Source organism: Gasterosteus aculeatus, chromosome 12 (assembly GCF_964276395.1).
Source record: "Gasterosteus aculeatus chromosome 12, fGasAcu3.hap1.1, whole genome shotgun sequence".
NCBI lineage: Eukaryota > Metazoa > Chordata > Actinopteri > Perciformes > Gasterosteidae > Gasterosteus > Gasterosteus aculeatus.
In genome coordinates this window covers 9,701,662-9,725,388 of record NC_135700.1, presented here as the reverse complement: position 1 = coordinate 9,725,388, position 23,727 = coordinate 9,701,662, and the positions used below count along the sequence as shown (strand labels likewise).

The 23,727-nt window shown below is 41.0% G+C and overlaps 1 protein-coding gene across 3 annotated transcripts; it reads right to left on the bottom strand.

Annotated features, from left to right (window-relative positions):
• Positions 1-2,846: 2,846 nt before the first annotated feature.
• On the bottom strand, positions 2,847-23,652 carry cdh16 (cadherin 16, KSP-cadherin). Of its 3 annotated transcripts, none has more exons than XM_078085118.1 (18): positions 23,540-23,652; positions 22,983-23,024; positions 22,765-22,863; positions 21,843-21,977; positions 21,461-21,590; positions 20,685-20,843; positions 19,555-19,751; positions 15,692-15,817; positions 14,702-14,852; positions 13,814-14,026; positions 13,317-13,393; positions 11,313-11,504; positions 7,980-8,221; positions 7,766-7,896; positions 7,343-7,582; positions 4,389-4,505; positions 3,198-3,314; positions 2,847-3,084 (listed from the first exon to the last, which is right to left on the bottom strand). In XM_078085118.1, the coding sequence occupies exons 2-18, from the start codon at positions 23,016-23,018 to the stop codon at positions 2,984-2,986; spliced, it is 2,463 nt and encodes an 820-aa protein (XP_077941244.1). In that variant the 5' UTR covers positions 23,019-23,024; positions 23,540-23,652; the 3' UTR covers positions 2,847-2,983. The 3 variants fall into 3 exon arrangements, with proteins under 3 accessions (XP_077941244.1, XP_077941243.1, XP_040060737.1); XM_078085117.1 differs by having other exon boundaries at positions 22,983-23,051; positions 23,540-23,625; XM_040204803.2 differs by having other exon boundaries at positions 22,983-23,047; positions 23,540-23,575.
• Positions 23,653-23,727: the final 75 nt, after the last annotated feature.

Sequence of the window (23,727 nt, the reverse complement as noted above, 5' to 3'; positions counted from 1 at the left end):
TGGTGAAATACTATATACATACTTTTTACGGGTTTAATGTATTTGATGGGCATCCTGTCTTTTAATATCTTGTTAATGCCTTCTTCAAAATAAATACTGTAATCTTTGGGAATCCTTGGTCTCAATCTATCCGTCACTGCCAGACTGCCGACCCGGCCTGGTCGTGTCCCGTGCTCACATTAAGAAAGTCCATCTGATCGCATTTACTGGTCAAGAGGTAAAAAACATTTTCTTCCGGCTGTGAAGCAAATCCACATCTTCAAAATGTTCTGAACCCCACAGGCGACATTTGTACTGAAAGTTCACCAAATTAGTGAGCGTCTCAAAGTGTCACATTATAATAAAATGTCCTGGAGCAGCCCGGATACACAGAACGCCTCTGACAGCGACAAATGGGAAAATTGTCGAGTTTGGAGTGAAAGTGAAAGCCGTTTATATTAAAACAAACTAAAAATAGCCAAAGCGGTGGGGAAAAACCGAAAAGGGTGAGGAGGGATTAGGAAAAATACTTCTGTGTGCCTGTAATCGCGCAATGGAAAACTGGCCAGTCGCTTGGGGGAAACGGTTCTGTCCCTGAGCGTCCATCCATATCAAACATCTGGTGAATCATCTCATTTCCATGAAGTGATCGGAACGCTTGCCCCTGTGTCTCTGGGTCACTATCTAACTATCTCTGTCCTTGGAGGATACGTTGGAACCCATTTAAGCAAAATGTGGACGCTCACTAGGTACCAAACATAACATGTAACCTCATGTCATAAACGAATCCCTTGCTGTCGGCTCCCTCATCTCCCTCTGGGTCCTCCTCAGTGTGCTTTTCTGTGTCTTGGAGCTGTGTTGCTTCTATTGGAACAGCTAGCCGGAGATATAAATAGCCTAATATAAATCGGCAGTGTGTGCGTAGGCATCAGCATTGTCTGTATATTTGGTGAGTCATTGCACATTGAAATGTCCGGTTGAGTGAGCATCTAGCCTTGACACATGTGTTTGTAAGAGTGAATAATGTCAATGTGGTTATTTTTATTAATTTCCACGTCATTTATTGCAAGCAGCCGAAAAAACATGTTTGTTTGCTGATTTACTCCACAACAGTGTGCAACCCTGAAAAAAAGAGATACTGCTGCTAACCTTCACAAAGATGAGTGCTGCTCCTGTGTACGTCATCCATGATTTGAGATGATATAAGGTGCTTCTTGACTAAATGAAAAATAGAAAAACATAACGTGTATGTTTGGGTAATCTATTGCTCACGCTAAAGTAAATTGTGTACATATAAATTAAACTTTTATAGATGATGAAAAATGTCACAACATTAATATAGCCGTTTCTAAACATTGAATTTGGTTTAATGAACATTTGAAAAGCTCATAAAACATAACAAAATGAATGATGGCTGAGTTTGATTAAGCTTCTTCAGGTTCAGGGTGCTGATATTGTTCATCGGTCACATCCCTTAGAGGTGCCCTTCAATATTACAAAGCAGTCGTTGCTATGTCACCTATTCGGATATGAAAATGTCTGTATTTATTTTACGGGTTATTAGGATTTAACTAATTGCAGTTGCAATAGCAAAACTGCAGTTCAGCCATTTGTCGTAGTGGGTAAACGACAGCGACAGAAACTGGACCAAATGAGGGCAGAAGGCAGCAAATCATTTTTATCAAGTCAAGCAAGAAAACAAGGATATCCAAAAGAGTGGCAGCAGGACATACAGTACAAAGCACTGGTAAAAAGAGCCACTGGGTCAGACTCCCGCCTGCCGGCACAGAAACTAGCAAAACACACACTGAATACACAAGGAACTAATAAACAGGTGTGGAGGAACAAAGAAAGGTAACAAAGACAGTTGGGAAGTAAAACAAGAACAGAGACAATAAGAGAGGACTTTCCAACTAAAACTGGGAACAAACTATAATACAAAAAAGTTGTGCCGTGTCGGTTTTTGGTTTATGTTAAAGTCACTGTTTAAACGCTGTCATATTGCCTTTGATTAATATTATGATATTATATATATTTTGGGGGCTACGGACATAATCATCTTGTTAACAGACATCTAGCAGCGTCATGGATGGATGAGTTTTTATGATTTTATGATGATTGTTTTGGCTCATCTATTACTGATGACCCAGAACACTGTGTACATGTATATTCTTGTTCCTTTCACAGTGGGAACAATTTATTGAAACTGGCGTTTGAACAAAAATGACATGCAGAAGGTAATTGCAGAATTGGGCAGCTTTTGATTCATTTGACTGAAATATGGTGTCTGTAAGAGGAACATTTTGTGACTGTACCTCTTTTCTGCAAAAAGTAAACGCATGAGCAACGATTTGCCTGAAAAACTATGTTTTGACTCAAATAATCTGTATTACCTTTAACTTTTGAATAGAAGTGTGTGGTTGTGTTTACATCAGCAGTGAACCCGCCCTCTTTTTATTGTCATATTTTGCTTCAACCTTTCTAACATTTTAGAAAACTAGGTGCTGGATTTGCATCAAACAGAAAGCAATAACAATGATGGACACAGTGCCAATTTTTTATGCAAAATTATGCATATATAGCGAAGAGTAAATCTGGAGTTGGCTTTCCCCCGTTGGAGAGCACTTGTAACACCGTTGAGGAGGTGGGGAGGAAACTTTTTTTTTTTTGTGCATGCTTCGGAAATATCTTTTTTTTTTTCTCACTATCAATTGTTTTAAATCGCTATCTTTCTACTCGGTTGTGGAAAATATGCACATTCTGGATAACAGATCATCAAAAGAAAAAATGACAATTTCCTTTCCCTAAGCACTAGAATTAGTCTAAAATAGACTTCTACATTTTGCTCTTAGGTGACTGCACAACTGAACGTTTCAATAACTGAAATTTACATTCATTTTCAGACACAGTGAGTTCATGAATGCGCCGCCCTGTAAGCCACATTGTTACACGGGCCCACCTGGCTGAGACGTTGAGCGGGACAGACAACACACCAGCCTTCTAGTTAGACTGAAATCTTCAGGGGAACTCGCTCCTGGTGAGTTTTGCTCGGCTGTTTGGGGTTCTGGTAGGAGATTCTCACAAACACAACAATGAGAATAGTCCCTGGAAAAAAAGAAAACAAAAAAGCACAACGGCTCCCATCAGATACAACTGCACACACATTTATGATATGACGTCGTGGTAATAAAACCGTCTCTGTCATTCTCTCTGCTTACCGATGACTGTGAAGGTGCCAAGAAGAATCCCCACTGCTGACTGAATAGTTGGCATACCCTCCAACTGCTTGGCAGCCATTTTGCAGTTCCCTCTAATGTTGCAGGGACACACTGTCACTAACAGGTGAGGGACAAGGACACACAAAAAAATACTTAGCTGGGATTGGAAAAGGAAACAGGAAAAGAAGATATTTTCAGGGTTGATGTTCTGTTCTGTTCCATTGAATATTATCCCAACATTATTTATTCTCATTTTTCAAATTGAACTGGATTAATTATTAATAATACATACTCTAATAATAACTAAGCTTTCGTCTCTCTCTTTCTTCTCTCTTTTCAAGTACAATACTGGTGACATTTCCTTGTTTTACTTTTCTCTGGAGAACGCCATGGGAAATGCCTTCTCTGACTCTTCGGTCTGTCGGCTTGTCTCTCCCGTTAAGCCGCTACACTTAACGGAATAGAGGTATTTAAAAGACTGAGTGTGTGTGTGTGATTTACGACGCATTCAATGGGTTGTTGTCTTTACTGGACCGCTGAACAAGTGATGTAACGGCACGCGTTCAAGGTGGTAATAATGACGCAATGCTGAATTCGTCTAATCAAAATTGGTCTGTTTTAGGTCCGGGTTCTGATAAAACCCTTGTCATAGAACCTGTGACAATGATCTATCTTATGCACTTCTACACGGCCATCATTGAGTCCGACCTCTGCTCATCCAATCTGCCGTCCCTCCAGGACGTGTTTGCATCCAGAACCCTGAAGCGAGCAATGAGGATTGTAGCCGACTTTTTTCAACCTGGTCAAAAACTGTATTTGTCCCTTTCGTCGGGCAGGAGGCTGAAGTCCATCAGGAACAAGACCTCAAACAGTTTCTTGGATTACACTACCCTGAAAATATTCCACCAGCCGCCACTGCTCACAGCCATTATCCTCTTATATCGGTACTATATTATTCTAACCTGTGAATAAGTTATACGTTGCTTTTTGCTCTGTGTATAATGTTTCAGGAGCTATCTTAAGAGAGCTGTGTAATCACAAGTCTGGAAAAATCATTTGTAAAGCTCCATTGCATCATTATTAAACAGGCAGGGCAAGGACAAGCTGGCACACACAGAGGTTGATTAGTATTGATTGTCCCATAACCTCACTGTATTTGCTTTAGCTTATCAGCAGGAGAGTCGACATTACCTGGCAAGTTTATGAAGGTGCTCCGGGGAGGAGAACTGCTGTCAGAGATGGTGAAGGGCACAGTGTAGACCTCAGGGGCCAAGTACGGGATGTTTAAGGAAAGGTTGGTGTGAGTATCTAAAAGACAACACACCAAAATCACACATAATAATGGGATGTCAATTGCAAATACAATCTCACACATAAAACGTTGTCTCCTTTTTTTAACGATGAGGTGAAGGTGGTCAAATATTCCCTATTATTATTTTTTCAATTACATTTACTCATCATCAAGTTTACTTATCATCTAATAATCTCTAATCATCTCAATCTAATGATAATGAAATATGGGAGAACCCTAAGCAAAGGTCCGAAGTCATAACTGCAATCTTAAGGTGTTGGTGAAATTAATAGGTGCATGCATTGGTATTTCTGTTTGGAAGATTGATAAACACATGCACTATGATAAGAATATTTTCTTAATATGAGGAGAAAATGGGTGACGGTGGCACGTGGAGTAAGGGAACCGCAAGGTTGGCGGTTCAAATCCTGGCTGCTCCATGTCCCATGTCGAAGTGTCCTTGAGCAAGACACCTAACCCCTAATTGCTCCCCGGGCAAATATAAAAACCATGGGTTAAAAAAGCAAAAATGTAAGTCGCTTTTGATTAAAGCGTCAGCTGAATGACATGTAATGTAATAAAGAAAACATCCCCTCCTATACCGCAATTCAATTTATTACCAGTCCTGCACTCTGAAAAGTAAATTCTTTTCGTTTTTATACAAGCTAAATGTTTAGTTTTGTGAGATATCTGTCTAATATTATTAAACCAATTCTTTGAGCAAAGGTTAAAATCCAAGCTAAGAAGCATGCACACAGCTGTACAACTACACAATACACTGAATGTCTCTGAATAAGAGATACTAAAGGAACTGAGTGGTCTGGAGTGTGTGACGCTTTATCTAATCTCTGTAAATCAGCCTCAAATACACCTCTGGCTGCATGACGTAAAAGCCCTGTCCCTTCAAGAGACATGTTTTTTCAAGTTGTTTGAACCTTATCTGAGGTTTAAAACCACACGTTGACACCTAACCATTGTCCCCCTTCATGTTCCATTTGTCAGTTAAGGAACATCGAGTCATGCAGGCTGTAAATTGATCCTCTACTGGGTAAAGTCTCCCCGCCTCTCCTGCTTCTCCTCTCATCTGACATTTTCACGGTTTGGATTTTTGAACTCTTTTGGGTGACAGTTTTACTTTACGGTGCTATCAAACGCAGAGAAGACCGGATCTCTCACATTTCTCTCCTCAAGACTTTACAGCTAAGAGTGGATGTAAGAGGAATAAAAGCCGGCTGCCTCATCAGCTGAATTGAAAAGAACTGCCAGTTATTAGTGAAGTAAACGACGGATGGGTGCACCTTCTGGAAAATGTTTTCATTTACATGCATATTGAAAAACCTATCCGTGCCCAAATATTTCTGAATATCTAAATACTTGTGTGTTTCTTCTGATCAGATTTGTGGGATTTTCCTTTTGGTTTGGATCCCAGCAAAGCTTTAGAAGTTTGTTTGTATTTGTACACCAAACTGAGCTGACCCTAAACAGGCAACATGCTGTGTGGCTGTGTGATAAAAACTCCCATTAAGAAGCATATTCTGGAGTACTGTCCTATCCCACCTTTGGGATGGGCCTATTTTAGAATATACATACGGAAAATGGAAATGAACCATATCACATTTATAATCCTGTCATATTTGGAATGAAAGTGTAATATTGATTTTAATGTAATGTCACCCATACAGTGCTTCACAAATCCTTTAGAGTCCTAAAGTTCTGGTTCTTCATATATAAGAAAACATTTTGTTTTATGTGTTTTTGGTTTGATGGCTGCCCTCAAAACAGACCAAAGTGCGGACTGGCAAAGTGTCTTTCCAAAATATCGTCACTCTGAAGGGCTAAAACTCAAATTGGTCCTCACAAAGAGGCACACAGGTGTACTTCTCTGCACAAGACATGTGTCAGGAAAACTGTTCAATTCAACAGCAGATTTGACTTCATGCCTGCATTAGCTGGAAGGAACCCAGCAATGATGGCAAAGAAATTACACAAAACATACGATGACAGCTGGGCTCAATCAATACCGAGAGTGAAAGAGGGAGAAAAAAGAAAAACCTGAGAGGAAAGTGGCTGAGCACTTTGAAGGATTTAATGAAAGACGTCATTGCAATAAATAGTTGGCATTAAATGAGTATAACAATAGCAGTTTACAACGGTGTAAAAAGGGTGGTTACATCACGCCTTCTTTCGCAGACTGAGGAAATTATGCAGGAAGAAAATAGAACAGACCAATTTCCACATCTCGAGGGCCGGATCACTCTGTTTCTTTGACTATCCGCCATAATAGACGCTTGACTTGAAATGCTACTTTCCAGTCAAAGAAAATCAAAACATTTATCCAACATTTATCCAGGTCCAGAGGCCTTAAGGCTGGATGACGTCAATTCCAAATGTCCTTTCCAAAACAAAAAAAGACCTATTATTAGCAAACTGGTTATGGCAGTTTACTTTGACCATTCCAGAAAAAACGAGTTTAACATATACTCCTTAAAACATCTCAAACTACAGCACATTTGTCATATTGTATTTTTTATGGAATGATTTGATGTAAAATTGCTAAAGTTTAGGATCTAAGGATTGGTGCTAATACTAGCATCAATTAGCCAGTAAGCTTAAAGCTGCCTGCCAACAAGACCATGGTGGCACCCAGAGTTCTTTGGCATAACTGATACGGAACCTCCCCCCCATTGAACCACCACCATGATTGAATGGGCACACTTCAAATAATAGCTACAAATACATCTCATCTTGCATAGCCTAGCAAATCAATGTAGACATTTAGCTTAGAATTGTCTGTCTTCTCTTCTCCCAGTAAATCAAAAGACAAACGAGGCATGTTTTTGGTTTTTGGACTCACCATTAATAGGTGTGAGCTTCCAGTTACGCCGGACTGTGGCATCGCTTCGCAGGGAGAAGTTCAGGCGTCCTCCATGCTGTGGCCCATCACTGTCCCGTGAGGCTAGCACCAGAGCTTGGTCCTCCCAGCGAGGCGTACACAGGTACTTCCAGGAATAGTCTCCAACCAGCACCGGGCTGTTGTCGTTGACATCCAGGATTTGGACCGTCACCAGAGTGGATGCAGATAAGGAAGAGTTTCCTAAGAGGAACACGAGAAATGTGGAAAAAACCTGAGCCCAAACACAAAAGCTGCAGCTTTCACTGAATTAAATATTATTATTAATATATGTACACCTTAAATAACGTTTAGGTGAATTTACTGGAAGTGATGGATTCATCAAATGCTTGTGTGTGTCATTTATAATGATGACAATAAACTCACGGCCATCGACTGCAATGACCTCCATGGTGTACGTGCTGTTCTCCTCTCTGTCCAAGGCCTGCACAGTCTTTAGTTCACCGGAATACTTCCCTATTGAAAAATATTTCTTGGTGTCCCCTTGAAGAGAATATCTGCAAAAAACGTGTTTAACTCTGTAAAATGAGAACTTTGAAAGTGATAATTGTTCCGAAAGCGTTCATTAGGTAGGACTCACCTGATTGGGTGAGAATCGGGGTCGTAACCTCTGATGGTGGCGATAACCCGTCCCGGTTCCTCGCCCTCTCTGACTGTCACCTCATAATGGCTTTGAGACAAGATAGGACCTTCATTCACATCGTCCACGTAGATGGAGACTGTTGCCGTGGATGCGGGTCCATATCGGCCACGGACCAGAGCCACTGGGTTCTGAGCACTGATCACGAGGATATACTCACTCTCCCGCTCAAAGTCCAACACCTGTGAAACCATGTACATGCACACACAGAATTACAAAAGCACGCACACACACACACACACAGACAGGTCAACAATTGAATATAAATTATGTATAATTTACAAAACTAATGCAGTGAATGGCAAGCTCAAACTACCAAGAAAATTAAACAAAAAATACAGGTTTCCTTATTTTACTGAAACTGGTTTCACTGTATTTTGCTGTATTTGCAATAAGGCATTAACGCATTCTAAGAAGATTTTAATGAACATTGAACATGAATGAAATTCTGATCGCACTGCATGTTATTCAATGAATAAGTAATTGATTACAAAATAGTAAAAAGCACATACAAACAAATAAATCCCAATTAAAACACCTCAACTACTCAACAATGTTGGAAAGATGAACCTCAGTAATGTTGGTGTTTACATTGCAATCCTTACTATTCCCTTTAAATCGGTCGTATATTTAATGATTTCACTGATTTTAGAAGCAAACAAACAAAAAGAAAGGCGAGTCATTAATCTCTAATTTATCCTTAATGCAACCTTTATAGTACTGCGGCTTGTATCGGTTAAATGTATTCTGTCTCCTCAAGCAACGCTATTAAATCCAGCGCTGCCTGACATCGTGCCGATCAGGCAGGAGTGCGTCTCTGTTGCTAGGGTGTAGAAACACAGACCTTAGATGGTGCATGAGTACTGCCGTAGACTGGAAGTAATGCGTCAAACTACTCAGTGCACCAGAACATGTGCGTGGACTCACTCAAGGCCAGAGTCATCAGAGCCACTGTGTTACTCAATGTGATGCTTCTATTGATTTGTTCATATTTTAACCTGAGACACAGCAGCCTCCTATTATTAACCTTCCCTCACCTGCACAACATACTTTCAGAATTAATCCCAATTTGCAGGTATTGATCTGATTCTTATTTAGAGGATTTCTTTTTCAGGCTGCTTGTTTTGGCTGGCAGGTGGGAAACAAAACAGATTTATCATCACTTTTAAAGTTCATAACAGCAAGCAGTTCATTTACGCATCTATGTATGGGGCGTTACTGACTAACATGTCATGTTACATTACATGTCATTTAGCTGACGCTTTCATCCAAATAGGCCTTAAATTGCATTTTTAACCCATGGATTTTAGATTTTTTTCAACCCATCCCACACGGTGTGAGTAGTGTGCAGCTGTCAGTCAGGGGTCGAGTGTCCTGCTCAGACACGTTTTTTTTGTACTTTTCCTCCTTTAAACAACTACCTGCTGCTGCCGGTATTGTCACCTATTGACCGAAACAAAACAACAGAATTATGGGTTTTACAAATCAATTCTCTAAAAGACTCTTTTTCCAGCCTTTCAACAGTTTCTTCCCGTCGGCAGTCGGGCTCATCAACAACCCGGTCCCCCACTGCCTGACTAACACTCCACCGGTCACTCCCCTTCACACTGCACATGCCACTTTAACTGCAATTCATCACTTTGTTACTTGTCACTTTGTCTCTTGTCTGTTACTTGTTCGTTAGTGCACTTTATGCTCAATATTTTTCTTTTTAACTTTTTAATATTTACATTTTTTTTACTTTATTCCCTTGTTTTATACTAACCCATAGCCTTAGCCTTATTCTACTAACCCATTGCATTAGCATTTCATTCCACTTTATTTTGTTACTTGTGCACTGTTGTCTTGTCTGTCTACTGTCGCGCACTAACCGCCAAGACAAATTCCTTGTATGTTTGACATATTTTGGCTAATAAATGTTTCCTGATTCCTGATTCCTGATCCTGAACAAAAAGCGCCTGAAAATCGGATGAAAAAAAAAAACATTTGGGGAATTGTTGCTTCGTGTGATCTTTCACAACATGTGCTGTGCTACTTGCTCACCCGTTATAATCGCAAATGAAGCACACAAAAAATGTCTTTGTAATGAGTTATTTCTCCCGCTAACATCAATCCCACACGTTTCAGTTTTCTCATGTTAGAGTTAAAGATCTCACTTTAAACTGATGACTCGCACCTGTAGTTAGTAATGGATGAATATGTATTGGGATAACTTTGAATTGATTAATGAATGCGTAATAGAGCAGGCGTTGATCTGTTACAACAAGCTCCAATCAATTCTTATTTCATCTTTTCCTTTAAAAAATGGTCTTATATTTGACGTAAGGTCCCGTTCTCCCAATCCTTGTCCTAATTAGATTCCCTTCTCTTCCACTGGTTCATTAGCTCCCCTGGCCTATGTGATAAACAGTCATTAGTGACTGCTGATACAGTCCAATTACTTACTTGGTGTGTGAACAGTGTGTAATTTGTGATAATGAAATGCGTCTGCCTGCTGGCGCCGACTTTACGGTGTAACACGATGATTTAAGAGATTCACTCGACTTTATGTTATTCTACCGGGGATTTATTTGTAAAAGATGTACGCTTTGTTGCCTCGAAGTTAAGCAAAATAAACAACAGTATACCCTTGATACAAAGTTAGTTAGGACGGCTCACAAGGCCAATACAAGAGCTTCAAACGCGGCTGCTTAAAGAAGAAAAGTTAATCTCCCCAATATCATTTCCTAGAAATAGAAGTTCTGACGTGTTAATCTGAAAGAAAACAAGATCCATTTTTAGCTCTTAGATACGTCCCGCTTTGTGTCAGTGGAGCGTGTGAAACTCACAGTTCAATCATCTTGGTCAATTCCCACCGAGAGGTTTGAAATAATAGACTCCTGCCCGGCCTACTTACAGAAAGCAGATCATACGTTTATACACACACACACACACACACACACACACACACACACACACACACACACACACACACACACACACACACACACACACACACACACAGTCACAAACGCTCCACTGGATTATGCGGCGCAGATGGAGGGGGATCCACCCCGAGGACATTATTTTTGGGCTAAAACCTTTGTCATCTGGACTCATTCCTATTGACTGAAGTTTAAATGCTTTATAATATTATTTCCCAACCTTATGTCGGTACTAAAATATATAAAAAATGTTTCCTGGTAGGAATAAGTGGAGTCAAACCCTGCTACTGGATGATCTTTTAGGAGTGTGTGTGTGTCTAGAGGTCGCCGTGTAGTTTATCTTGTTTACCTTTGATAGGACGAGGGAGACCTCATTGGTCTGCTTGTCCGTCACCAATGTAAAGACTTCTTCCTCGTTTCCAGACTCCAAACGGTAGTCCACCTTCCAGCTGTCTCCTCCCCGAACATCTGCATCGCCTGCCAGCACAGCTGTTACCGTGGTGCCCACCGAGGCGTCCTCTGGGATGTGAAATGGCCCATACTGATGGGAAGGAGACAGGCTACATATGCATACAGCAGAAACAGCATTCATCTGTGACCCTGTTAAAATGCACTTAAACTCAAATCAAACTTGAATCGAACATCCCTGAATGGGAGAAAAAATGTAAACAGGACTATTTCATTATCACTCTAATGGAAAAAGAAAATCACAAACTTGCATTGTATTCACCACTCGTTCTACCTCAGTATTATAACCGACTGTCTGCTTATGAAAACACAGTTGTGTCCTGAGAGCGTAGGTGACCCCCCCCCGGTGTTAGCTAACCTTTATTCACACACCTACGTGTGTTTGGACAGCCGTTTAATCTGCCACTCACGGATGTCCTCTAGTGAAGCAGCCATTCCTCTGATCTGTCTGCCCCATCCACAAGGTCGCTGAACCCGGCCCTGTCACCACTCGCCTCCCACATCCCTACAGCGCCGCCTTCACGTTGCCGTGGAAAAAGCTGCACTTCTCAGGCGTGACCTTCTCAAGAGCATTTTCCACCTCAAGTGTGTGTGTGTGTGTTTGTGTGTGTGTGGTGGCCATTATCTGACCAAGTGCACACATTTGTTTGTAACAGCTTAAAAAGAGCTTTGAGCCATGCTCGAACAATATGTAGTTAAATCCTAAAGTGTAAGTATATATATATAAACGGTACATTCACGCTGCCCAGCCATTTTCCACTTTTAAATTTAAAGGCGCTAACTTCTTCCCCGGCTCAAAATACAATGTTCCTTTACAGTGCACAATGTCCACGCAGCCTTTCATGTCAACGTGGTCTGACAGAGAGAACAGCCGGAGACGGGTTCCCCATTAACACAGCATGACGGCTCTCCCACGTACCCTCATGACTTCTCTCTCTATTATGTGGGGGGGGGTTCTGTAACTGCCTATCTTTAGAGCATTTCTCTTTGTTTCCAGCAGCTACGTGAAAATGAAGGAAACCACTGGGGCATTCCTTGCTGGGTTTGCAGCACAGATATTGGTGGAATTCCCCAAGTTGATATTTCATTGATTATATACAAATGAAACAGAAATACATGCAATACAAATAATTGCGGTCATCATTAATTGTGATAAATTGATCACAATAATTTGAGAGAGAGAGAGAAAGAAGAAGAAATGAATGTGTGTATTTGCACCATTAGACATCTGAGTTTAGAGAGGAATAGGAGAGGAGGGCGGAAGAGAAGGAAAGGCATGAAGTCAACGAGGTATGTTGGGCCTTTGCTTATATTTAACACCCAAAGTCAATGTAGGTGGGGGTATAGACTCAACTCATAAAAGCTTGGAGAAGTAGATTATCCTGCGAATGGTCGGAGAAATCTGCGGATGTCAATTTTAATATTTTACTTTCTTCAGCAAAAACATCCTCGCAAAAAAGCTCACGAGAAATACTGTGTCCATTCCAAGCACTGAGCAGCTGAAACAGCATCATCATTTCCATCACGTAATGGCACCATTGTATTATTTTGTTGTCATGATGTTGATTTGACTATATAATAAACAAATGAATGGAAACTACTCCCCTAAATAAAGCTTAATCAAATTAAACTAAGAACGCGGTCCACTTTGAGTACAAAGAACTGCATAAAACTCCTATAATAACACGATGGTGCTGTCCCTATAAGCCTAAGATTAGGGGCCATATCTAGTTTCCCGCCAGGAAAATTAGATCAGTGACCTGCAGAGCAGATTCACAGCCCAATAGCCACTTAACGACGGCCGGTGACGTTTCAAAAAGTATTGTTCAATCATGAGATCCTGAGCAGACCAGAATAGTTTGTGTCTGAACATGTGCTGTCGTACCTCGTGTTGGGAGAAGACCGGTGGGTTGTTGTTCTCATCCTGCACCGTGACAACCACTGTGCACGAACTGTTTAGACCTGCCAGGGACACCATCACAGCTTCTGTTAGTGACTCAGGGTCGGCAACGTCGCACAAATGAATGAAAAAAATGCTGGAGGGACAGCAAGTACCTCATCCTGCCTCCGTCACAACCTGACGCGTGAGTCACGCGGACCACATCTATCGGCCCTGAAGGCTGCAGACGTCTCTGGACGTCGGAGTTACACATAATATTTGAGCGTTGTACCGAGTACCAAGAGGGATTTAAATGAAACCTTTGGCCTTTGATTGCACAACTAAAAAAAATGGCCAAATTTGAATAAACGGCTCCACACGTAACTCCCTCAACACTACAAGTAGAAGATTGCTTGAAGAGTTAAAGTCAAATCTATGCCTTTTAGTGAGAATCACAACATGAGGAAGGCATTTTATTTTTTGTTGCATTGATCTAAAGTCACCTTTGGCATCCTCAGCAGTGATTGTGAGGGTGTATTGAGATGCTGTTCCCTCCATGCTGTCCGCTTGCACGGAGATGACCCCTGAGTCACGGTCCACCCGGAAGAGGGCACGAGGACTCTCTGGAATTTGACCGACTAAACGGTAGAATATCCGCACATTGTCCGTTTTAGGATCGTCGTTATCTGCTGCCTGTACGGTTAGAATTTCAGTACCTGAGGAAACATACAGTAGAAGAAAACAGTCCTGAGAGACAAATATTTCCAAACATTTTACAACAAAAAAAGTTTCATGTTTACCTTATAAGGATCGAAGGATGAAACAACAGCGTTCTTATTTAATCCTCACTCAGTAATTCCATTAAGATTTAACAGATTGTTCTGACTAATTTGTTTCCCAGAATCAAGTCTTTTAAAGTATCAACAAAAAAGCTTTTATGCCTGATGTGTCACAACACACCGTGGGCCTTTTATGAGTGAGTGTGCTTTCCCTTCCGTCCGGGCAAAAATCCCAATCCGCTTTCATAAAAGGTATCTGGCACTCTCAGCTCTTTCATCACTGCAAAGTCCCTTCCAGACAGCGTTTCCTCCACATGTTGTAAAACGAGATTCCCCTCATGGAGTAAAGGTGACAAAGGATGATTCAGAGGTCTCAAGGTGTTGTTTGATGCTGATGCCTCACTTCATTTGGGCGTAAAAGAGTGTGATACTTGGTTGAGTAGTATTATATACTGAGAATGTAGAGTTGACCAACGTACGTCTACAAAGAACCATTTTAGTTTGACACAGGGTTGTTCTTTGGGCTTAAGCTCGAACCCCTCTGTTGTTCTATAAATAACCACATGTGGTCTGGAGAAATGAGACATTTAAAAAGGTGTACCAGTCTGATACCTCGAGAGGCCAGTTCCTTGACCACGGTATGGTACTGCGCTTGCGGAAAGGTGGGTCTGTTGTCATTGGCGTCGCCCACCATCACCCTCAGCTCCACAGGCTTGGCAATCTCTCTGCCGTCTGGACGCTCAACCACAATGCTGATCTGGAACTGACAAGGCAAAAAGAAACGTAATGTCTGGCTCTAGTGTGACGAAGAAACAGAGCGCCTAGACATTTCTGGTCAGCGGACGTGGCGGGTGTTAACTCGACTCCCCCACTTCATTAATGGGATAGGATCCTGCGAATGGGGAATGCCCAATGAATGAGGAATGAACAATATATATATATATATAAAATATCAGTCATCTTTTGCAGTCATGATAAATTCTTCCATCCCTACGGGTAAAGAAATCGCAAAAAAATAAAAAAGCTGATGTCTTTCAAGTGATTGTTCATTCTATAAGAAATATGATGCATGTGCTTTGAGCACCAATCATGTCTGCTTATGCACCTCAGGCTCTCTTGTAATTTTCTTTGGCCACATGGGCAAGAGTGGCAAACTATACTGTACAGCAAGCCATTCAAAGCCCCCCGGGGCTCAAACTCAAGAAAAATGTAAAAAATGTGTCTTTTTTAATTTTCTATTCAACAACAAATAATTATCCTTCACTTAGCTTAACGTGAAGAATACAGTATAGAAGGATATACATATACATATATATATATATATATATATATATATATATATATATATATATATATGTATATATATATATATATATTATACTCTTAATAATGACAATAATGATTTTTTAATGTAGAGCAAACTTTCTATGAAGATAAAACATACATGTATTTTCACAGTCCAGACATTGAATTAAACCTGCTTCTGTCTCTCTTAAGCAACAGTGTAGCCCAAGCAGCCCTGATGTTTTGACACTTTAACCAGTAATCACAAAATTAAATGTATTATTGTGCTGGATATGTTTAGCTTGCAGTGATGCAGACCTGATCCTGTGTCTCTCTGTCCAGAGGGGCGTTGAGATAAATGACTCCTTCTCTGCTGATGGTGAAGAGCATTTCTGGGAACTCCCCCTCCAGACTGTACTCCGCCTGGCTTCCACTCCATTTGACCTACATAAACACACAATCCAAAACAAAATCCTCAGCACAATATTTTACCAATTGGTCGGGCACATTTTGAGTCATTACATATAAATCTGAAAAATGTATCGACCGTAACTTAACCTTAAGCCATCTGTGTAACTTTTAATTAGTTGTTGTAAAAAAGACGAGGTTAGAATGTCATTGCAAGTAAAAATGCAAAGAAATAATTTCTTTTTCTTAGAGAGGACACACTGTTTCTGGCTCGTATTAATACATATATTTATGTATTACGTAATACATTCCGTGACGTATTATTCATGTCCGTACATTCCATTCTCAAAAACGTCTTTTTCAGAAACATCCACTTGCACTCAAGGATGATAAAGTTTTGGCATTTTGGGCCGACGAGGCTGTAAACTGCTTCTTGTTTGTTGGAGACACACAAACGTAAGAGAGCGATTTTACAATAACGACTAATAAAATGTATCATGCCGTATAAACCTACATGTGCAGAGCTGAGCTGCCTTTGTTTACGTGATAAGGAGCCAACCGAATGCACTGACAATGATGTGGAACAGAGAGCACAGCCAAAACTAACTATGCGGGCTGAAGGGGATTTTCCACTGTGCTTTACGGCCCTTGACAGAGTGCTGTGCAGTGGGGCAGAAAGGGCCCAAGTAGCCATCAAACAGCACCCAAGAAGGAGAGGAGCCCGTTCGCAGCACAGTTGACTGACACCCAGGGAACGTGTATCACACTCTCCTCCCTTGTTTTGGAGATGGTTTCCCAAACACTGCTTTTGTATACACCAAGCGGTTCTCACACAGCTGGCCGCTTCTCAGCGTCGCGGCGGGTTTCTGGGCCTCAGAACTCTAAAGAGATGTTTTTAAAGAGCTGATTGATGATCACCAACAGCTCGATATGAAGTTCTACGCAAAACATCTGTGATGTCATCTGTTTTTCCCCCCCGTCAGTGCTTGAGTTTGCAGAGCACGCTCTGTCCTGTTAGCTTGTGTTTGAGCTGCGTCAAGAGCGCCTGTAGCCTGCGAGCGCTTCCACCCGAGACACTGTGGACAGGAGAGTGATCAGCTGCTGAAATACTGAAACTAACCACAATGCAAGAAATATCAAAATATCCCAGCCGATATGATTTGTCATTAGTTTGTTAATCTACACCACAGAAAAATACTATGCTATAACTATTTTGATCATGGTTTCAATCCATTTTCAAGTAGAAATGCTTGTCAAATAGTGAGGATTTGCTGCTATCCTTTAACATTATTCACAGTTCACTAAACAGACCGACAATTCAAATAATTCACCTTGTTTCCTGGGAAACTATGATGGAAATCAAAAAAAGTGTTGGTTGGATAAAATATTGATATGATATCTGCCCCCTCCATGATAAATAGTGTATTTCTTTGAAGGGGCAGAGAAGCTTTTATTGCCAGTGAGATCACCAAATCTAGAATAGCTGATGTTGACTTTAGCTGGTGACAGATACAGAACTTCATTTTGAGTGTTAAGGCACAACAGAAATAAGAGGTAGAGTTGTCTTGTTTTGGGGGTTTGAAACATTAACACGTTATTAACAAAATTGTCTTTTTCCAGCAGCATGAAACAAGTTGTACGCAGAACACTGACATATTTTGACCTCATTTAGTTGAGACACGGGCAAACAGTTTCTAAGTTACAGCAGATACATTGATATTTCAATCAATCAATAATTATATTTTGCACAGCTTTGCTGTTATTCAAACCGACATGAGATTGTTTTTAATGACTAACTTTCACCTTCATACCACTATCGCTTGTAAGAGTGATTCAGGGGCCACGACAAAGGTCTAGTGTGGCTCCCACTATTTCTGCAAAAAAAACATCAGATTTCATTTGAGTGTGAAAACTGACAAGAGCCTTGACTCATTCATGCAGAGGCTCCGAGGCCCGTCGTCCACTCAGAAGTCTCAACAGATTGCATTACAAATCAAGTAGTTCCACACTGATTGCATTGTGTAATCAAAGTTTTAGGCAAGCAATCAGGAACATGGAGTGTGCACCAGATTGAAATGAACCTCCCTCTTTTGAAGCAAGAGTACAGATTACAAATGGCTGGATTTCATATTTAAAATTCAGTGCAGAGTCAGTCACACGGCTCCAGGCTTGGTCTCATAACGCCGTTTTAGACAGAGAAATATGAAGGCAGAAATGCATAAAGTAGCACAGTAGACAAACATTTGTTACAGATGAGTGGCTGCGAATATCAGTGCTCCATTTATCTGAGACTGTAGGAGGTGAGATTCATGTGTATGTGTCATAACAGCGGTTAGTCCCAACACCTACTGGGCACAGCAGCACGATCACTCAGCGTGGGCACAATGAGGCTTCCCCCAAGTAAGCGTCCATGTCGAGCTAATACGGTTTTAGTGCTTTCGATTCTGGGTGTAATTGAAGAGTTTTCAAGCAGACGGCGATTCAGTGACATGGTTTTTTATTTCAAATTAAAGCAGATACAGCGAGGGAATCTGCCCAGAGAAACATTTTCATATAGTCTAAGAGGCACGGGTGCCATTTGTGGAAATGGATTGTTTTAATAAATTAGCATTTAAAATTTACCAAGCTGTCTGTAACAGCATTGACAATTATGCATTTTACACATTAGAAACAAAAAGATTATTAAAGTAGATTTGAAGTGGCATTTTGAAAGAATAAAACAAATCAAATGTGCCTACGCTTGTGAATCCACACGTTTTCTGTGGGTGGAAGGGCCTGTTCCAACAGGAGAGATGAGAGGCTGAGGGCGAGTGTGGGGGAGGTGGGAGAAACAGGAGGAGGGGGAGGTACTGTGATGTACCTACTGGCCACGGCTACTCTCACAACCTGCACATTGCATCTGATTCAGCACCAGAATCCGCTCTAAGAGCCTCTGTTGTCTCAGTTGTCCGTGGTGAGTAAAAAGAGGGTTTCTTTTACAGTGCAAGTGAACATTTGTAAAATTTTCTTAGCGACACTTCTGGCTGTTTTTGTTTCCATGTATTTGAAAACCTCTTAGGGCTCTTGAGTTATTTATCGACAAATGACAAATATTGTAAAAACCAAGGGGACAGATAAGACACAGCTATGGAGAACCTGAGAAAACTTCTAAATAAAAAATGACATTTCAGCACCGCATTGATGTGGAGCAGTGCTTTAAACTAGAACAGTCACTATTAACCGGAACCCATTCTTTATACATTTATACATCTTATTTCATATTTTATTCATATATCTTATTTCATCCAACAAACTGCCCAAAACTCAGGAAGCCAGAGAATATTTGAAAAATGATTTAATTTAATATATGCTGGTCAAAATCGTTGATGACTTTGCCGGATTCTGAGGTTACATAAACATAGTTCAGATATGTAGATATGTATGTATGTAGTAGAGGTAGTTGGTCTTGTTTTTTCCTATATTTCATGAAATAGTCAAATATGAGTACTGGTCTTAGTGTGGATTCTGCCTTTATTCGGTCACGTTTGTATAATACCTCTCAGCGTTTAGTGGGTGGAAGAGTGAGTGATTATGAGAGTTAAAGTGACTCAGTCAGGAGGTAGCTTGAAAGGATTCATGGCATTTGAACGGCATCAATAATTCAGCATTTGGTCACTTAGGAGCACACAAGAGCCAGTAAAACCAGCAGCTGGTTATATGATGCCACTATAACTGGCCCAGGCCCTTTGGCAGAGTTTGTTTTGTCGTAACAAACTGTTGGTCTGCTGTCTCACCTGTGAGATGGGGATGGGATAAGGGCCCGGGAGGTTCTCCTGGAGTCGTACGGGGTCGGGCGACGCCCACGTGTTTCCCGTCACCTCGACGGTGACGATGCCGCTGGAGAAGAAAGCGTTTGACTTCCCCGCCATGTCATTGACCATCACCGAGAGCTTGTAACGGCCGCACATCTCCGGGTCAAGAGTAGAGGCCCCTGGGGGTCACAGCGGGAACGATGACATTAGGCCGTACTTTTTTTCTCCTACAGAATACAACGTGCATTGATGCTGCGATGTGTGCAAAGTGTACAAGGAACCAACGGACAATAACATTTTTTAAAGAGACACAAAAAAGTAAAAAAAAAAAAAATGGGGCAATCATTTGATAATAATAATAACAACCCGCAGCGAAGGCAATCATAGCCATCAGTTACAGCTAACCCGAAATTGAAGAATGTGATTTTCACTGGTGAAGCTCTGTGGAAACCAGCCGCCCAGTGTGGGCCGGAAAGGACCAGCAGGCCTTAAAAGTCATCCATATGTGTAATAACAACATGTACAGCCAACATAAGTGCGTCCTGGTTTTGTGTGATTTTTGCTTAAATATCTCTGTTTGGCTTTTAAAGGATGTATATATGAACCCAGTTATATTTTTCATTCATTCGAGCATTTTCTCTCATATTGGTCATATTTCATCAACTGTAGTAAGTATAACTAACACAAATAGCTCTTGTTGGCCCCGGGTCAATACTGTGTTTTTGAGGCTGACGACACGTGACCACCATTGGTATTTTAAACTTAAAAACTAGTACTGACTGTTACTAAACATGCACACACATTTTGTGAACAATTACCTGCAGCTCTTTCTTGGTATTGTCTGCAAAATGTTAATGTTCCGGGTTCATTACTGCTGTAAATGTTGTTTAAAACCAATAACAAAACAAGACTAATGTTCCCATTAGCAACAGCCTGGTTCAAATTGCAATAAAAAGTATTCTTGCGTATGAAGAAAAGAGGCCTCTGAAGTTGCAGGAAGTTAACTGTAAACTGGAGCACACGGTGAGCTCAATGAACATGTATAAATCTTATCTTTCGGAACAAACAAAGTGTCACTGGAGACTTTTCCTACAAGCCCTAGTTTGACTGACCTTCCTCTGTGAGGGAAACTTCTCCGGTGACGGAGTTGATGGAGAACATTTGGCTGGAGGGAATCCTGGGGGTCTGTTCCATGAGGCGGAACCGCAGCTCTGCGTGGGCGGTGTTGCGATCATCACGATCCACTGCATCCACCTGCATGAATGGGATTCCTGAGGGACAGGTGGTGCCCGGTCAACAATATGACCGTACACGTCCCTCTGCACAACAGATCCAAAGCACATTCGCTCTCTCAGGATAGAGCCAAGGTGGTTCCCAATCTGCAGTCATTGTTTTGTTTTTTTAATACGCAAAAGTATCTTGGTACCCAAATGAGATTTCATGTGTGGGTTTTTTGTAGGTGCATGAGCCCTCTTTTACCATATGTCCAAAGTGATAAGTTGCACATAAGAAGAAGAACAATGGTTAGCTGCAAATAAGATGAATAAGATCATTTTTGGCGTGTTTATTCTCCATTTTTTAAAAGGCACAGATTAGGAGATTTTTAAGTGATTGAGATAAAATACATCTGCGGTGTTGTATTTGAGCGTATATCATTGTGAGTCATGTGACAGTTCTTTTTTTAGGGTTGTCCAGCGTGCAACGTCACTGATTCTATTAATAGAGACGGTTGAGGAGTAAATTGTATTTCTCAGGGACACATTCAACACAATACCCATTGTCGGGAGGGAATGAGTTATGGTGTTCCGTGTAGCCGGACTGACCAATGGGAGCCCGATTGGAAAAAGGTGGAGCAACGCGGTGACCTTGGAGCTCAAGGTGCTCGTACCTTTGAGCAGCCCGAGCTGCACGCTGCCCCTCATGCTCTCCTCTATGAAAGACGGTACGTTGTCGTTCTTGTCGATGACGCACACTTCGACAGTGAAGCTCTGGCGGTGCGCTGACGTTCTGAAGGAGACCTGCAACAATCACACACGCGGACAGTCTGTAGATATTTTGGAACAACGCACTCTGGTGAGAGTATATTGACCTCGGAGTTGCTCATTCTTCATTATTGAACACGAGTCACATGATGAACAAGGTTATGAAGAAACCTAATTCTATTTGAGAGGCGAATTTGACACATCCTGAGTTTTTTGTAACAGCTGTTTAACATCCATGTATAGAACATTTCCGTAACGGGCCATATGAGCATGAAACAATCGTGCTACCTGCAGGGAGTAAGACGGCTGCTTCTCTCTGTCCAGTGGTTTTAGAGCGTAGAGAAACTGAGCGTCAACTCCAAATATCCCCTCATCGTCCCCGGTTACCACCAGGTCGCTGTAATTACCTGGAAGGCTATGGAGCTTTTTACCACAGAACAAATTGAGGAGGGAAAGAAAAAAAGAAGAAAAAAACATTAGTTAGTGCTTATTTAAAAGCAAGCCATATGCACGGCTAATGAAGTGGAAGAGCAGCAAGGGAGTAACTGCAGCTCATAAAACGAGGAGCTTTACATTGCGCTTTACCCAGAAAAAGCATTAAGAGACACAATAACACAGCTTCCATTCAGATGATCTCAGGGGATCATTTCTATATTTCTTACCGCCAATACATCCGTTAAAAGACCAAAATCAAACTGAAAATAATTCACAAAAAATGCTGCTGTTTGAATAATGTTTGTCCAGATGTTATCGACAGAATTGTTGAGCTCTTTGAGAATTAAACCGTATAGTTTAAACAGTTATCAAAGCTAAATGGGCTCGGTAATGACAGTCATTGTGTTTAGAGATGGACGAACACATCTTTTTTCATCTTTTTATGGGATTTGTTGACCATACTACAAACATCAAATCATGCCCACTTTATCCTTCACATTATATTTTCTGCCAGCATCCTGCCATTAATCCAATATAATGACCAAAATATTGTTATACGTAAAGACAAGATGATGTTATATGAGGCGGCGTTACAACACAACCAATCAAAAAGCATCAGATGCTCGTGTGGCTGCACAATTGTAAAGGACATGTATGAAGTCGCGCAGCTGGACTGAATGCAGATGCTGGTGCTTAAACACAACTGTGAACACTCTAATTGTAGTCTGGTCATGCCACCCTCTTCATCTTCATCAAGTGAAGTGAAATGCCTTACCTTGGACAGATACCATGGGAAAATACCGTTGTAGTTCTCAGGGACACCAATTTTAACATTTGCCCCAGAGCATAGTGCGAACGTGTAAAGTACCACCAACTGCAAAAACAAGATAACAGGTGAAGCAATAGCAAGTGACATATTTCATGCAGTAATTTAGGCGTGGAAATGTACAAAGTATTCACGTTAAGAGCATTTAAAATAAAACAAGATCTTACCAGGATGAGCATTGTCGTAGCTCCTGCGTCAGCCATGGGTCCCTGTAAATGAGGACATCCACAGCCTTTCTAACCACATGGCCCCGGCCCAACAATCAATACAATTTACATGTTGTTACTGATTCACCACCTTGGTTCACTCTCATACACACCGATTTAACTGTTTTTTTAAGACAGAAGACCTGCATTTAAGAGTATAACAAGCTAAAAAGCCAATAACAGCCGCCGCTATTACATGGCACAGAAGACCATTCGGTTTGGATGTAAATGAATTGTCTGTAAGAAAACTGTAGTTGGTTGTATGTATTTTTTTTCTAACTTTAATGTTTGACAAATATATTTTTTTAGCCAATAATAATTATGCCACAGGTTGCAGGTGACAGCAAAGCCCGATCCTCTCCATTATCTTAAAGTAAGACTCTAAAGTACAACAACAGACTTTGGAAATGATGACGCTCCACAACCAAAGCTAATGAAAAATGATCAAGGCTGAAACAGTAAGAAGCTGAAAGTATTAAATTCTCTTCCAACTTCAAACAAAACGTACTGAATCTTACCTTGTCCAATTGATATGTGTGTTCCCACTGAGAGGTGTGAGAGGAGTTTAAATTGAGTGGAAAATCGTGGCTTGTGTTCCTTTGGTGGATTAATGGTTAACACCTTCAGAAGGATACTTAACTACCTTTTTGTTTTTCCTTCCTGTAAAACCAATGGCCAGTGAGCTTCCATTCCACCGATACGATCA

Bases quoted from the DNA above. Each gene is read 5' to 3' on its own strand.
- cdh16 (XM_078085118.1), bottom strand. From the start codon at position 23,018: ATGGCTGACGCAGGAGCTACGACAATGCTCATCCTG. The intron at 21,978-22,764 runs GTAAGGCATTTC...TGTGGTAAAAAG, and splicing joins TCCCATGGTATCTGTCCAAG to CTCCATAGCCTTCCAGGTAA. The intron at 13,394-13,813 runs GTGACTTTAGAT...TGTCCCTGGCAG, and splicing joins CACTGCTGAGGATGCCAAAG to GTCTAAACAGTTCGTGCACA.